This window comes from Vombatus ursinus, unplaced genomic scaffold (genome assembly GCF_900497805.2).
Source record: "Vombatus ursinus unplaced genomic scaffold, bare-nosed wombat genome assembly UNPS02010219.1, whole genome shotgun sequence".
Taxonomy (NCBI): domain Eukaryota; kingdom Metazoa; phylum Chordata; class Mammalia; order Diprotodontia; family Vombatidae; genus Vombatus; species Vombatus ursinus.
In genome coordinates, this window is record NW_020949997.1 from 5,023,062 (window position 1) to 5,040,146 (window position 17,085).

The window sequence follows — 17,085 nt, forward strand, 5'->3', positions numbered from 1 at the left end:
AGAGAGAATATCTAAGATAAAACCAAAGTTATGAACCTGGATGGCTGGGAAGATGGTGGTACTCTCAACAGAGACAGGAAAATTTGATAGAGTTGTAGGGATGTGCTAGAGCCAGTTCAAACCATTCACAAGAACCAATTGTTAAGTCTTCAGCATGAACATTTCTACCTCAGAAATCAGCAAAGCTACAAATCATGATTTGATATTGTTTTGTTGATTGTGTAGGCTTAAGAAAATGATGGAGAAAATGTTAATAATAAAGATTAAACTTAAAAGTGTGCCATGAGTACATTTTTTTTCTTGGAAAGATGGTTGTTAAACATTTACCAGTATACCACTAGTGGAAGGGCAGGTTTGTAGGTTCTTTTTTGGACATGTTGAATTTAAGATTCTTTGGGGGCATCCAAGTGGAGATTTCTAACAGGCAGTTGGTGATACAGGACTAAAGTTCAGGAGAGAGATTGTTGTTGTTCAGTCGTCTCTGACTCTTCATGACCCCATTTGAGGTATTCTTGGCAAAGATACTGGAGTAATTGCCATTTCCTTCTCCAGTTCATTTTACAGATGAGAAAACTGAGGCAAACTGGGTGAAGTGACTTGCCCAGGGTCACACAGCTAGTAAGTGTCTGAGCTCAGATTTGAACTCACAAAGATGAGTCTTCCTGATTCTCGGCCTGGCTCGCTATCCATTGGGCCAACAGCTGCCCTGTTATAAGCAAATAGGAGAAGAAAAGGAACTTGCCCTCAAGGAACTTACATTCTAGTATAGGAAGACCACACATCAAAGGGAGCTGAAAAAGAGTGGTGTGAGGAAGGGTGTGAAGAGAAGGTACTCATGCCAGGATTTGTAAAGCAAGTCTGGAAAGCACAGAGGAGAATGAAGGCGTGGCTGACCTAGGCACTTACCTTAAAATGGGGGTTCTGAGAGGAGTCTACCAACCAAAGGAAGGGACCTGGGGGCAGAGTGTACTTCCAGTGTGAGAAGGCTAGAGGAGGAGTGAAGTTCCAGGGTGAGAATGATGCTGTGGCATGGTGGAAAAAGACTAATGGCTGCCCACTCTCTACCTTGCCTTCTTCCTCCAGTCTTAATTACTTAGTCCTTCCAGCAGCAGAATTGTAGCTGGGATCTCTAACCAAATGAAAGTTGGTAAACATCTCTAAGAATGAAGTTGTGCCTGACCTCTAAGGGCTAGCTTTCTGCCCCAGAAACCAGAACCCAGCCTCCTCCCCACCACGTAACACTTTCTTGCCCCCACCTGGGGTCAGTGAGTTTGGTCACTCTCTTCTATCCTCTGTTGAGAACATTGGTCTAAGTTTCATTCAACCTCAGTGAGTCATTATCCTGGAATGAATTCTCCTGTGAAATTAAAGCTGTTATTCTCAGGTTGGGGAAGAAGACAGAATTCCCCCTCCCCTGATTCCCTTCCCTAAGGAGTATGGAACAGAGAGCTCAGCATTGCTTAGTCACAGGACTTGGCAAGGGCAGCGGGTTGTCATATCTGTACCATTCTCTCATTTTTGAAAGTGAAATTGAACCTTGCTGGGACAAATATCCAGAAATCCCCACTGTGAAAGTCTAATTGCCACCCTTTGCCTCCAGGATTTGAGGTTCTTGAACTTAAGTTTCTTCAAATTAAAAGAAGAAATGGCAAGGGGTAGGTGGCTCAGTGGATAGAGCAGCAGTCCTGGAGTCAGGAGGACCTGAGTTCAAATCTGTCCTGAAACACCAGCTATGTGACCCTGGGCAAGTCACTTTACCCCAATTGCCTCAAAAAAAAATGAAGAAAGAATTAATCAACTTAATAGTGACAGCCTTGTGTATTCCCATTGGAAATCCCTTCTAACAGACAGGAGTTATTTGTGTTCATCTTCTCTCCCCCTAACATACTAGATACCCCTTGAAGACTATGTCTTATTGATCTTTGTTTCTCTTCTAGTGCCTAGCACAGTGCTCTGCACATAAAGGGTGCTTAATAAATATTTATTGAGTTGAATTATCTTTCAGGTCAGAGGATCTGGATTAAAATTCTGGTTCTGCTACTTTCTAACTGTGTGACCTTCCACAAATCATTTCCCTTCTTCAATCTTCAGTTCCCTTGTGTGTAAATAAAGGGATTGGGCTCTTTCATCTCTAAATCCCCAGTTGCTTCATAATAACACTTTAAGAAACAGTGTAGTCTAATGGTTAGTGTACTAAATTTGGAATCAGGGGATCAGAGCTCTAAGGCTTGCCTGCCCCAAATACTGATTGTGATCCTATGAGCAAGTCCCTTAATTTTTCAGAGCTTCAGTTTCCTCATCTGTAAAGTTGGGGAGGGGGAATTATATTTGTACTATCTATCTCACAAGGTTGTCCTGAAGAAAATACTTTTGTAAGCCTGATAGCACTATAGAAGTGTGAGCTATAGTATAAATAATGATACAAAACAATAGTTTTCAAATTCAGGGGACATCACAACTTTCAAAACACTTCCATGCACATTAGGTTACAACATCCCTATGAGATATATAAGGCAGGTATATGGTTATGTCCCTTTTATGGTTGAGGAAATTATGACCTAGAGAAATTGTGATTTATTTCCAGAAAAAACAGCTAATAAGTACTAATAAGTAAAGACCAGATGGGACTACAACTCATGTGTTCTGTCTTACCATTCCACCAATATGTTTTCAATGCACCATACTACTTCTGACAGCAGGAGCCAAGATCTGGGGGGGAGTGAAAAGGGGGATAGGAGAAGGGGTGGGAATAATTTTGCAATCCCAGGGTATAGGCAAGTCCAGAGACAGTCCTGTAGACATCAGTTTTCCTGGCATCAAGAAGACTGAAAGAAGGGAAGGATTATAGCCGTTTGAATGGACATTGGTCATCAGTCCCCAATCACATGGGAAGCTGAGTCCTGGCCAAGTTTACTCACTTGGTTCCATAACAAAGGCAGAGCCTTTCAGTTTCGATGACAAGTGATAAATAAACTCCCTCTTTCCACTCAGTCCCTTTCCCTTGAAGGCATCCAGCTTCTGTTTTCATGACACCCTAACTACAGATGGTCTTGACTGATAACTGCCTGGGAAATAGATTTCCTATCTGGTGGTAGAGTTAAGGAAGGGTAGGGGATCTTGGCTCTGTACTTTAATAGATGTAGGCTTTAAATAAAGCACTAGATAAAATAAAAGCCAAAGGGACTTTCTTTGAGGCACTACTTAGAAGGGGGATCACAAGATAGGACTTTCCTGCTTCTCACATGACTCCCTTTGGGAATTCTTCTTGACTCAGAACCCCATAATCCTTTATAGCCTCAACCCCAGCCCAAACAATAACCATGTCTTAGATTCTGCCAGGCTGACCAGATCCCTGGATGTAGTACCTTTACCCATCTAGGCCCCACTTCCACCACTGACCACACTCACCATCACCCTCACTTACCCTCTTTGGAGCCCTGGAGTTGACAAAGGCTCAGTATAAGCAGTTAATTGGAAAAGATTTGGTACATGTCCTGTAAGATCTATATAGGGACTTTCCTCCCCTACTGTCTTGGAAGGTGTCATTATTGATGTGCACTCAAGAGCATTTTTAGAAATTGAGGGAAAGTATTAAAAAGTGAGGAGCAGGATGATTTGGAACTGTCTGGGATTCAATATTTATTTTGCAAAGAGAATTATAGAAAGATGGAATGCTGGAGCTGGTGGCGATATTAGAGCAATGCTGTATTAGAGAGCACAAAAATTTCATACATGTCCAGGAGAAGGAAATGAGGGGAATAGGAAATCCCAAGGAATGGAGAAGAGGAAATATAAACAAATGAATGAATAAAAACAAAACAAAACAAAACAAAACAAAACATAGATTAAGAGCCTCTATGTGCCACACATTGTGCTTAGTGTAGGGGAATAAAAATAAAATCAAGAAAAGCCCTGCTTTCTGGGAGCTTACCTTCTAAAAAGGGTGTCAACACATATAGGGAATGATATCCAGAAAGGAGTGTTTTGATTGGGTGAATCACAGGAAAGATGAGTTGACTGACACAATCCAGTAGCAATGGCAGTATTGATTTGATTATGGTTCCAGAGTTAGAATCTTTGAGGTGGGGCTGGTGGAAGGGGAAAGAAACATAACAAGGTGGGTAGCAAGAAGATGGCTGGGGGAAGTGTGAAGCATTGTTGAGCTCCAGGTAATCTTTTATTTATTTATTTTTTTAACCAATCAAGACTTCCTCAGAGGGCAAGTTCTAAAGCTGAGAGGTTTCTTTGAGGTAAATTTTGACAATTCAATTTTGTAGAATTTTTAGTTCTAGGCAGCTATGGAAACAGCAGCCTGTTTGCTTTTCTTTCTTTCTCTTTATCCCAAGAGCATGGATCCTAAGGATCCATGATCCTTTCCATGCCTTCCCCTTCCTCCCTCCTTTCCTGGAGAAATAAGCTCCCCTTCAGCTCCTACTTACCCTCACTCTTGTCATCTCCCTATAAGCAAAAAGGAAGTAACCTTCAGAGACCTGTCCCCAAATCTTATGGGTTGGACTTGTCAACCTCTGAGAATTGGTCTAAGAAAGACAAATGAATCAACTTGTCCAAGTTCATATTTTATTCTCTCACAGCAGGTGGTTATGCATTTGATGGGAGCTAACAGTTTGGAACTGAGAGCCCAGTTTGGGGTTGGGGTACATAGCTTATGTATCCTTTGAAGAGTAGGTGTTCCCAAGGGGTGCCAACCAACTCTGGTTAACACACTGGGAGGTGGGCTATATTAGAATGAGGGTCTTGGGGTATGTGATTTAGGTCACCTAAATTTTGGTCAAAGAGGCATCAATTTCCATATCATCTATCTTGACAGTAGGGAGAATCAACACTTTCCCAGACCTGTCTGAGCAACACAATGAACAGAAATACACCCATTAACCCAAACTTAATGTCCTTTTGAAGAAAAAGCTGAACTTTGAAAGAAGGGGGATGGGGGGAAGCTCTGAATCTCCAAGATAATGATTACTAAGAGAAATCATTTTTCACAAACTAGATGACCTCTGTGAAAAATGATTTTTTTTTTTTAGTAATCATTATCTTGGAGACTTAGAGTTTTCCCCAGCCCGCTTCTTCCAAAGTTTGGTTTCTTTTTCAAAAGAACAATTACTGACAGTGTGATTTGCGCTTACAAAGGTTTTTCTCCCCTTCTACTTCCTTATCCAGAAACCAACCAGTGTAGGAAATCTTTCTTAAAGATTTACCAAGGCCAAGATCTAATCAGAAAGTAGAAGAACCTCTAAATTGAAAGTTGAAAGTAAAAGAACCTCTAACAACCTCCCAGTGTGTTAACCAATCAGAGATGATTGGCACCCCTCGGGAACACCTACTCTTTGAAGGACATATAAACTATGCACCCCACCCTCCAAGTGGGCTCAGTTCCAATACTGCAGCCATGCATGCATGTCTGCCCGCTTGAAGAGAAATAAACCAGCAGATGGATACAACCTCATTCATTTCTTACTTGGACCAAACTCTTAGAGGTTGACACCTCCAAGGTCCCTTCTAACTCCTAAGTCCTAAGAGTAACCAATTCTTCAGCCTGCTTACTTGAATGTGTCTTCATTTCTTGTATTATTTTCAGTTCATGAATTAAAAAGATAATTAGAAGGCACGTTTTCTGCCATTGGCTCCAGTTCTCATTGCTTGCCCTAACAGTGATTGCCCTGGTACCAAAATTACTAGTCATATCGCTGCTTTAGAGGTCATTTAGTCTAAATGCCTCATTGAGCAGATAAGAACACCCAAGCCCAGTGAGGTGGAACTGAGTCAAGGTCACATAGATAATTAGTTGGTAGCTCAGCAAAGATAAGAACCCAGGTTTCCCAATTCTCAGCCCTGTGGTCTTTCAGCTACATGCTGTCTTTATGAGAGCTAGCTCTGATTCTCCTATGTATATCTCATCCCCTCTCCCCCTTCTCCCACTCTCCAAAAAAAGTTCATTCATTCATTCATTCATTTAGCAGAAATTTATTCAGCAGCGTGCCTAGCACAAGGCCTGGGTGAGTATGAGGTCATACAATGATGTATAAGACAACAGAGCTTGCAGATAGTTCTTGGTGAAAGCAAATGTCTGGCAGTCATCCTTATGAAGAGTATAAACTTGATTTTAAGAGCTTGAAGACATTGAAAACTGTCCTGGCCCTTTGAAACCATATGGGGAAAGATTGGTAAAATTGACTCTCTATGGGAGTGAATGGGAGTGAAGGCTTTTTTTTTTTTGGTCTTGACAACAGTCATGTGAATTTTTTTCAGAATACCTTCAGCAGAAGAGGTCCTACCAGCCCCTCTATTTCCATTCCAAGGCCAAAGGCAACCAGATCCTGCTGAATGACTGCTATTCCAGGGCAGAGAGGATCTCTACCTTTCATGATGGCATTGTCTTTACCAACCGTCCAGTCAAGCCTTACGAAATAGTAACCCTCCGGATCCTGAAGATGGAGGATGGATGGAATGGTGGGCTCCGTGTAGGGTTCAGCTGCCTGAACCCCTCAAATATCAACCCTTATAGCCTGCCCCCTTTCATCTGCCCTGATCTAACAGCCCAGACTTCCACTTGGGCAGCTGTCCTGCCTGATCAGTTCATTAAGGTGGGAAATATCATCCACTTCTGGGTGAACAACTCAGGAAAAGTCTTCTTGAGGACCAACCAGGTCAAAAGGTTTCTGTTATTCGACCGAGTGACTGTGAGCTGTCCTCTTTGGGCTGTAATGGATGTCTATGGAACTACAAAAGCCATTGAGTTGCTCGGTGAGTCGATTCATTCTTGAATAGTGGGGAGGAAGGAGTGGAGAGGGAAGGGAGTGAGTTTCTGTAGGATTGGGTGCAAGTCCCCATTTCTCAGGGATGCTTACTAGCCCAGGACAGTGACAGCTAGGTGGCACAGAACATAGACTGCTGGACTTAAAAATACCAGAGTTCAAATCCTGCCTCATACATTAACCAACCTCCAGGCAAGTCACTTAACCTCTATGTTTCCTCAGCTGTAAAATAGGAACTCAATTTCAATTCAAGTCAATAAACATTTATTAAGCACCTACTAAGTGCCAGGCACAGGGTTAAGCAGTGGGAATACAAAATGAGGCAAAAGACAGTCTCTGTCCTTAAGTGGATTACAATATAATGGTGAAGACAATATGCAGGCAAATTTATACCAAGCAAGCTGCACAGAATAAGTAGGAAATAATTAACAGAGGAAGGCACTGGAGTTAAGAGGGGTTGGGGAAACCTTCCATTGGGAGTTGGGATTTTAGTTGGGAAGTTAGGAAGCCAGGGGGGTCAGTAATCAGAGTGGAGGAGAGCATTCCAGACTAAGGTATGATCAACAGATCATACCTCCCAGGGTGGTTGGGAGGACCAAATGAGATAACATCTTTAAAGCGCTGTGCAAATCTTAAAGCTCCACATAAATGATAGCGATCATTGTAACAGTTCTCTTCTTTCACAGTCCCGAGCTCGCTTGGAAGAAGGCTAGGCTGAGGGCCCTGAGTGGGTGGAAAGCCAGAGAAGAAAGAGCCCCAATAAAATCCCTTCTTGGTTAACACCATAGCTGTAGGCAGTTCAACTACCTATTGGGTGGGATGCTTTCTCCATGCCTCTGGGGCCCTTCTACTCGGGACGAAGAGTTCTTAAAACTGAAGGCAGGGCATGTGTCAAATTGCTTTCCATCTCAGGGAAGGGGGAGTGGAAAGAAGGTGGGATAGAATGTGGAACTCAAAACTTAAAAAAAGAAAAGGTTAAAAATTGTTTTTACATATAATGGAGGGGAAATAAAATATTACTAAAAATAAGTTTTACAAAAACAAAGTAGGGGTTAAGAAAAGGGTAGGACAAGTTGAAATCTAGACATTAATGCTGTTTCCTACGTACTGAGGCTTCTGTTGCTGGAGGCCATAGGCCAAATACCTGATCCCTTAAAAGGAAAGTGAGAGGACAGGATGCTCCCCATTCCTCACCCCAAGGACAGAAGGTGGAGGGAGATTGCAAAGCATCTGTCAACTCCTAACCTTGTTTCATTTTTCATAGCTCCTGTGAGTGATCCTTTCAGACCCAGACTTCTGACACCGATGTTCAGGGATGAACCTTATGGTAAATGCCTCTCCACAATTAAGGGGAAGTCATTTGAGTTCTCACTCCCATCACCTGGGTGGAGTGGATGGGGGCAGACCATAAACAACAATGGGAGAGGGGAGGGGGAAACAGAAGGGAAATATTTACTGTCAGGAGTAAGGAATGATGGGCTGAAGGCTTGGGAGTTGGAACTCCTGAGATCTATCCCTGGACTGTTCCTGGAGTGATTTTGAGAAGGTTACTTGCCCCTTGTCCTTATAAAAAATACCCTTACTACAAAGTTCAGCATGTATTCATGAGGGTGGATTCCCCCCACCCCCGCCCCCCAGGTTTTTGTAAAAGTGCTCCAACCAACAATATCAAGTAATGATAGCAGTGGTCTCCATTTACTTTGCACTTTATAGTTTACAAAGCAGGCAGTGGGGACCAGTGGGAAGAACACTGAATTTGAGAGTCAGTGAACCTTGTTTCAAATCCCAGCATCACCACTTGTTACCTGCATGATCTTGGGCAAGTCACTTCTCTTCTGGTCCTTAGTTTCCTCCTCTATATGTCAGTGGGTTTGGATAAGATGGTCTCTCAGGTCCCTGATGGTGTAGATATTTTTATCCCTCTTTTAGAGAAAACTGAGGCTGAGTAAGGTTAAATGACTTGCCTACAATCACTTAGCTAGTTAGAGACAGAGCTCAGACTCAAAAAACAGGTCTTATGTTCTTTCTTGTGATCTGTCCATTATACCCTCATTGCCTTTACTAAGACTTCCCGTTTTGTAAAGTACTGTGCTTGGCACAAAGGGTAGCCAGAGAGCTCCCTCTTCTTCCCTTTCTTCATCATCTCACATTACTAAGGTACCTTCACTCACTCTCTCCTCCTTTGCCTTTGTTTCTCATAAAGAAGAAGCCCTTCTTCCTGCCAAGGAAAAACTTACATTCATCCTTGATCCCATCCATTTCTGTCAGCTGTAGCAGTTTGTCCCCTTTATTATCCCAACTCCCTTTCTATTCTTCAGTCTCATCCTATCCACAGGCACCTTCCCTGCTGCCTGAAAACATGCCCATGTCTCCTCATCCTTAAAAACAAAAATCTCATTTGATCCAACCATCCCATCTAGCTATCAACCTATATCTCTTCTTCATTTCTTGGCTAATCTTCTTGAAAAAGCCTTTTATGATTGGTGTCACTATTTCTTCTCTTCTCGTCCAATTCTAAACCCTCTGCAGTCTGATTTCCAATCTCATCATTCAATTGAAACTTCTCTCTCCAAAGTCACCAGTGATCTCTTAGATGTCAAATCTGATGATTTTTTCTTAATCCTCACCCTTCTTGGCTTCCCCGGAGTCCTGGCCTCGCCCCCTTGATTACCCTCTTCTGGATACTTTCTCTGGTTATTGTGAAACTGCTTTCTCTTCTAGTACCTGCCTCTTGTTTGCGGGCCTGCTCAAGCATCAGCTGAAGGTAGGGGCGTGTCCTTTTCTTTGGAAAGAGCGTGTCCCAATAAGAAGGGTGGGATTGGGGAAGAAGAATAGAAGCAACCGGGAAAGTGGAGGTGGAGGGTGCTCGCTCTGCACTTACTGAGTAGTTGCAGGGCCCTGCCCACGAGGATGCAGGTGAAGGCAGAGCAGGAGCGGAGGCAGCGGCGACAGAGGCGCGAGGAGCGGCGCAGCCCTACCCCGGCGTCCTGCTCTTACGGGCCCTGGGCCCTGCAGGGCTCCTCGGGAAGCCCCAGGCCGGCCCCAAGCAGCACTAGAGCCTCACGTAACCGTGCGGGCAGTTGCCTCAGATCATCAACCAAAAGGAAAAACAAATCTTTTGAGAGAAGTAGCAGATCTCCTCCGAGGGAGAGAAGCCGGGGCCATCACCATCCTGCAGTCAGGATCCCCGGAGTGGAAGAGAAGAAAGGCAACACAAGAAGCAATCAGAACAAGTACACAGGCAGGAGAGAAATGGTGACCGCGACAGACACCATAGCCACTCTCACCAGAGGAAGAGCGCTAGTGAGAGGCCTGGTGGTGGGCGGGACCGAGATGCCCACAGCCTACAGGAACAAGAAGCAGAAAGAGAGTTTTATAACTCTCTGCGACGGGAGCGTGGCCAGAAGAAAGATGTGGGTGGCAGCAGTGATGGGAATCGGGAGAGTGTTTGGCAGTCTGCTGGTGGCCACAGTGGAAGAAAAGAGCCACTGAGTAAAGAGAAGCCCAGCTTGGAACTTTCAGGGGCACTCCTTGAGGATGCAAATAGGTTCCAAGGTGTGGTGATAAAGTACAGTGAGCCTCCGGCAGCACGGATCCCAAAGAAACGCTGGCGCCCTTACCCCTTTAAGAATGATGAGGTTCTTCCGGTCATGTATATCCATAGACAAAGGGTTTACCTCCTGGGTGGATACAGGCGAATTGCAGATATGCCTATTGACCACCCCTCCTGTTCCAAGCAGCACGCAGTATTTCAGTATCAGCTTGTAGAATACACCAGCGCTGATAAACCAGTTGGCCAAAGGGTCAGGCTGTATATCACTGACCTTGGCTCAGGTAATGGGACATTCTTAAACAACCATCCCATTGAGCCATAGCGTTACTATGAGCTAAAGGAGAAGGATATGCTCAAGTTTGGGTTCAGTAGCAGGGAATATGTACCCTTCCTGAGTCTTCAGACACCTCTGAGGTGGATAGGAAAGAAGATGAGGAAGAGGAGGAAATCTCTGACAGCTAGCAAATTCTGAAGAAGTTCCTGTTAACAGCTAAGAGAATTGTGGAAGGCTTGGACTTAAGATCTAAAGAGCAGAGCAGCACTTCCTTGTACTTTCAGCTTATGTCGAAATTTAAGAAATTTTTTTTTAAAAGGTGCCATTAAACTATGGAGTAGGAGAGGCTTTGGCCTGCAATACCTGGTATAGGGTAGGTTCAGAACTGAGTTCAAGTCTGAGAGATTCCTTCAGGAAGGTGAAGGCCTCCACATTTGTCACTGATTGTGCTGATTCTAATAAGCCCCAAGACATTGTAACACCTTCTAGAGGAGGTCTGTAATCACACAAAGGAGTCTGAGCTATTTATCCACACAGGAAAGAGAAAGAAGACAATCTTCTACCAGATCGACATGTATTTGGATGCATACCTTGTAAGGCTAGCTTATTCATCAATATGTATGTCTGGGATTGCTGGGATAATGAACCAGGCCCAAGGTTGAACAGAAGACACTGGATCACCTTCAGGAAATTTCAAGGCTTTTCCTAGTTCCAGTCTTTTCAATGCTATCAGTTTACAAGTGTTGCTATATGGCAGCGAGACGCCCGAACACCAGTAGCAGTACCTTAAGAGCTGCCAGAGAGCAATGGAGAGCTTTATGGGGAAAAGTAGGTATCAACATACTATCAAGGAAGAACTTTAAAGAAGAGGAGTGAAGGACAGTGAAGGATGTCAGAAATCTGTATGATGGAGAGAAGATGGGATGGTCCTGTGGAAAGAGCAAGGGACGTTTGATAGATTGCCATTGCTAATCACTTTGTCTACTCCATGCCTTTTCACTGGCTGTAGGCCAAGCTTGAAATGCTTTCCCTCTTTGCCTCTACCTCCTTATTTCCCTGATTTCCTTCAAGTTTCAGCTTAAATCTCACCTGCAAGAGGCCTTTCCTAGTCCTCTTGAATATTAGTGCCTTCTCTCTGACATTACTTTCCATCAGCTCTCTCTCTCTCTCTCTCTCTCTCTCTCTCTCTCTCTCTCTCCTCTCTCTCTCTCTCTGGTGTGTGTGTGTGTGTGTATGTATGTATGTATGTATATATATACACATATATATGTGTACATATATATATATGTGTGTACATATATATATATGTACATATATATATGTATATGCCTGGCACATGGTAAGCACTTAATAAATGCTTGTTGATAGACTGGCACAAAGAAATAACTTCACCTTTTTCTCTAGCCTCTCTTTTGTTTTCCAATCTCCTGGGGCTCTGCAGCATGAATACGGTAGCCTAGTAACCTGGAGAGGAGTAACAGAAGGTAGAGATGACTTGGTATCTAGGCAGAATGAAAGAGAGATGGACAGTAGAATCTCAGAGGTTTCTCCTAGGCCAGGTAGATCTCTAAGGGAGGAGACTCATTTTACCCATGATGCTTTCCTTCACCTAAGCTTTCTTGTCTTTCTAGAGATCAGTTTCTGCCTCCCAGCTAGAGATGGAGAAGAGTGTTCTGTCTGTTTGTACCATGTCAAGAACACCTGGCTTCTTCCTTGTCACCACACCGTCCTCTGCTATTGCTGTGCCAATAGGATCTTCAGAGACACTGCCAAGTGCCCCATATGCCGCTGTAAGATTGAACTATTCTGCCTACAGAATAAATCCACTCCAGCAGACGCTTGGAATTTCTCCTGATAACCTGCTACAAAGTGGGGTCCAGATGGAGGTGAGCAGGAGCACCAGGATCAGCTCACCCCTGAAATTTGGCCCCATTCCCATCTCTCAGGACACCTGTTCCCTGCAGCTGGCCATACCATTTCATGCTGAATAAGGAGACTCTGTGGATGCCCTCTTTCATACTTACCCACCCTGGCCTCTTATATAGCAGAGACTAGGAGTCAGAAGGCTTGAACTGAAATCTTGGCTCTGTCACTAACTCTGTGACCCTGGGTAAGTCGCTTGATGTCTCTGAGCCTTAGTTTCTTCATTTGTAAAATGGGGATGCTACCTACCTCACAAATTTGTTCTAAGGAATGGTATAAATAATAAAATAATGTACATAAAGTGTTTTGTAACAATAAAGTGCTATATACTTAGAAACTTTTGTTACTGTTATTTTTTTATTTCATTAAACATATGAGTGATATGAAAGAGGTGAGTGTTCATTGGTTGAGGGCCAAAGAAGTAGGACAAGGACAGATAGAAGCATCAACCCTCTACTCCTCTACCTTCTACTCTGCCCACTACCCTACCACCCCCCCCACCCCCCACACACATACAAAGAGTAGGTAGGTAAGAAGCTGGGATGGGAGCTGAGAATCAAAGAATATCTAAGATGAAAAGGACCTTAGAGGTATTTAGTTCAACACTTACCTGAATGTGTTGGGGAATTACATCCCAATAAGTTGTCATAGACCCCCCCCCCCAGAGACCTCCAGTGCTAGGGAGCTTAATACAACTCCAAAGCAGCCTATTCCACTCTCACAGCTCTTAATTGTTAAGAGAAGTGAGGTGTCTCACTAGGAGGTTATTTGAGAAGGGTCTCCAAGTCAAAGGATACACTAAGTGCAGCCCCTCCAGACACTTGAAGGGGAGGTTGGGGTACTTGGGGGGTACTCTTGAGAGTCTGTCATCCTCGAGTAGCTATAATCCCAAAGTATCAGATGAGATCAGCAATTGCCCTGGGAGGTAGGAAACCTAGGCTCTCCTGAGTCAACCTCATTTTATGAACTTGGAACATTCATGCCCATTGAAGGACATTCAGTTGGTTGCTTGACACCATTATATACAGGAAATAGGAGCCCAACTGAGCAACTTGTCTAATTTTATGGGCCCTTGGAGGAAAGTTGGGGAATCCAAAAATGAGAATGTCAGAGCTGAAAGACATCAATTGCCCCAATGGCTTTTATTTCACAGGTGAGAAAAGTGAGGCTCAGACAAGTTAGGTGACTTGCCCATCAAAGCAGCATGGTGTGGAAAGAGCACTCACTGACCTTGGAGTCAGCAGAGATATGGGTCTGAATTCTATGTCTGACACTTCCTAAATGGGTGACCCTGAGGAAGTCTCTGAACTTTGCTGAGCTTCAGTTTCCTCACATGAAAAATGGGGAAGAATAATGATCCTTGTAGCACTACCTCCCAGTATTATTCTGAGACCCAAATGAGCTCCTGTGAGTGTGTAGCTTTGTAAACCTTAGAGTGCAGTGCCATGTAGGTGCCAACGATATCTATTGTCCTACTCATTTGTGAAAGAGCCAAGATGAATCCCTGGCTCGAATCCAAGCCCAGTTTTCTTCCCAGTGTCCTGGAGTTGAGTTAACCTCAGGGTCTAGCAAAAGGTATACTGATACATGTTTAACAGCTGACTGGCTGAAAAAAAATGTACATAAGAAAAAGTTTAATCTGCATTATTAACATTTTTTCCACCATTTTCTTAAGTGTAGACAATCAGCAAAACAATAAATGAAGCCCTGATTTGTAGCCTTGGTGTAAATGTTCACTCTGAAAATTTAACCATCAGTTGTCCTGAGTCAAGCTGGCTCAAGCACACGCTTAGGTACAGCATTCTATGGAGACTGGCCCCTTGACACCCCAGACTTGGTCTGAACCTATATTCTGTCCTTCTCCCAGGTCTCAGGCTATCCCATACCAACCCTCACCAGTTCTGGGACTCAGGACCCCTCCTCTGTTGTCTAAAACCCTTAGAAAATGCTTTCAGTTGAGCAATTAAGCAATCAAAGAAAGCCTTGGCTGGTATATATTAAGCCATAACTTAGGGAACAGCTCCCACCCCTCAGTCAGTATTACTGTGGCAAGCCCTAGGCAGGGTCCTGCCTTATCTCTTTTCTAGAAAGAACTTTTGTGGGATTGAATGAGCTACCCAAGGGCACAACCTCTGCTAGAAGGAGGTGAGTTCAGAGTGGGGCAGTAAGAAAGAAAAAAAACAACTACTATTGCGTGCTTCTCCTGTCCAGTAAGCCCATAAGAAGTTCAAGGAGGGCAAAGGATTGAGGAAGGATGGCAGATTGGCAGAGATTATCACTCTGGGAAGGTGACAGTCCTCCCCAGCGTTCCTCCCCACTATTGATGGAACTGGTTCAGAAGTCATTGGTAGGATACTCCCTACTGTCCTGAAACTCCCACAGACCCTGGGAAACGAAAGTTTTCCAAGTTCTCAGGATGGGGCTAGGATAGCTCTGAAAAGCGCAGCCTGATTCAGGGGGTCATTAGCATGGAAAGTCACATTCACCATCTGTTGCCAACTTGCTATCATACCTGTTTAAATAATGCTCATTGTTACATTACTACTTGGCAATAGTATGGTTTCCCCAAACCTTAAAGGGGCTGTTTGGGTACTGGCACTGACTTCTCTTGTCTTTCTTGGGGCCTCTGCTACCTCCCTTGCTTGATACTGGGTTTGCAGTTTGACACAGTGACTTTCCACACCCAAGTACAAAGGACTTTATTCTGATGAATGTGATAAGGAAAATATTCTCTGTGAACCAAAAGCCAATAAAATAGATTGTGGTGGCATTTAACTAGCTCACTGTTTATTCCCTCCCTGCCTTCAGTCATGCCACCCAAAGGCTTGGGAGAGAGGAGGTACCACTGGGGTGGCTTCCTGGAGGACTCTCTCAAAGGTTGCCTCTTGTTCCTTAGGGCATCAATGCCATACTGTCCATTCACTTGAACTCTGAAAAAATGGAATGCCAGGAAGCTCTCCAGATCTTCCAACTCACAGGGTTATAGGTTCCACTCTTCACTGGGCTCCAAGCTCCCCTAAGAGCCTTGAGGCAAAGAGACAAGACCTGAAACAAATGAGCCTTTTTGAATGCCTCAGTAGCCAACCAAAGAGCTCCTCTTCAACACATGGTCAGCCAACCAGAACTAATTATAGTATGTCTACACACACTCCACAGTTTGTCTTTCCAAGGCACTTCCTTTGTATATCATGACAATTGTCTGGGTAGCAGGCTTCCCAGGTTTTCTATGTGGAAAGATGCCATCCCAGGTGCTCTGCACATACACCAACCAGACTCCCATTACAATAGCATACATTATAGAACAATTACAAGAGAATTCAGCAACTCAACTTAAAACCACTGTTGCATCACTGCTAGGTCTATATCCCAAAGACATTTAAAAAAATGAAAAAGGATTTTGTACAAAAATATTGTACAAAAATATTTATAACAGGTTTTTTTGTGGTGGCTAAGAACTGGAAATCAAGAGGATGTCTATCATTTGGGGAATGGCTGAACAAGGTGGAGTATATGATTGTGGTGGAATATTATTGTGCTATAAGAAATGACAAGCAGAATGACTTCAGAAAAACCTGGAAAGACTTACATGAACTGATGCAAAGTGAAGTGAGCAGAACCAGGAGAATGTTGTACACAGTAGCAACAATATTGTATGATGAAGAATTGTCAATGATTTAGCTATTTTCAGCAATACAATGACCCAAGACAATCCCGAAGGACTCATGATGAAGCATGTTATCCACCTCCAGAGAAAGAACTGGTACTGTCTGAATACAGACTGAAGCATGCTGTTTTTCACTTTCTTTCATTCTTTTTTTTAAAATTCAAGTCTTCTTGTACAAAATGACTAAATTGGAAATATTTTACATGATTGCACATGTATAACCTAGATCAGATTGTTTACTGTCAGGGATGGGGAGGGGAAGGAGGGATAGAATTTGGAACTCAAAACTTTTAAAAAAATGTTTAAAAATTGTTTAACATGTAATTGGGTGAAAAATAAAAATATTAAATTTAAAAAAATTTAAACCCCACTGTTACAATCTTCTGGGAGGCTGATAGTAAGATTTGTCATGGCATCAAAAAAGTTTTGTAATACTACTACTTAGCCATTTTATATTTTATCTCTGATGGGCACTGTCCAATCACTCCTGGCACTTGTCTGATGGTAAAACAGGACAGGATTATCCTCTCTCCTGGTTGTGGTCAGACTCTCCATTGCAGATGTTTCTCCTGTCAGCAGCCCTGCTGCTCCAAGGACACTGCAGCTGCCATACCATAGTCTTTCCAGGACATTCATACCTTCCAGAACTTGAAAGGTCACTACCAGTCCTGCACATATCCACTATAGGATCCTTGTCTGCCTAAACTCAGGAAAAGACAAACAAAAGGGAGGCAAAAGCAGCCAGGGACCCCTGAGGCCAATTTGCCTGGTTAATTCCTGAAGCACTAACTTGTGGGTGGAATTGTGGGTGGAATTGTCATCATATTGGGATGGAGGAAAGACCCTGTCCTTTCCCACCTCACACTGGTGCCACATATTGTGAGCTACAGCCCAGGAA

The 17,085-nt window shown here is 43.5% G+C and overlaps 1 protein-coding gene and 1 pseudogene across 1 annotated transcript in view; both read left to right on the forward strand.

Moving 5' to 3' along the window:
- NEURL3 (neuralized E3 ubiquitin protein ligase 3) overlaps positions 1-12,750 on the forward strand; it is an 18,602-nt gene extending 5,852 nt beyond the window's left edge. The window contains exons 2-4 of the mRNA XM_027853946.1: positions 6,268-6,762; positions 8,038-8,100; positions 12,232-12,750. Coding sequence (XP_027709747.1) covers positions 6,268-6,762; positions 8,038-8,100; positions 12,232-12,455 — 782 coding nt within the window. The 3' untranslated portion in view covers positions 12,456-12,750. The remainder of the gene's footprint in view (positions 1-6,267; positions 6,763-8,037; positions 8,101-12,231) is intronic.
- On the forward strand, positions 9,684-10,788 carry LOC114037051 (annotated as a pseudogene).
- Positions 12,751-17,085: the final 4,335 nt, after the last annotated feature.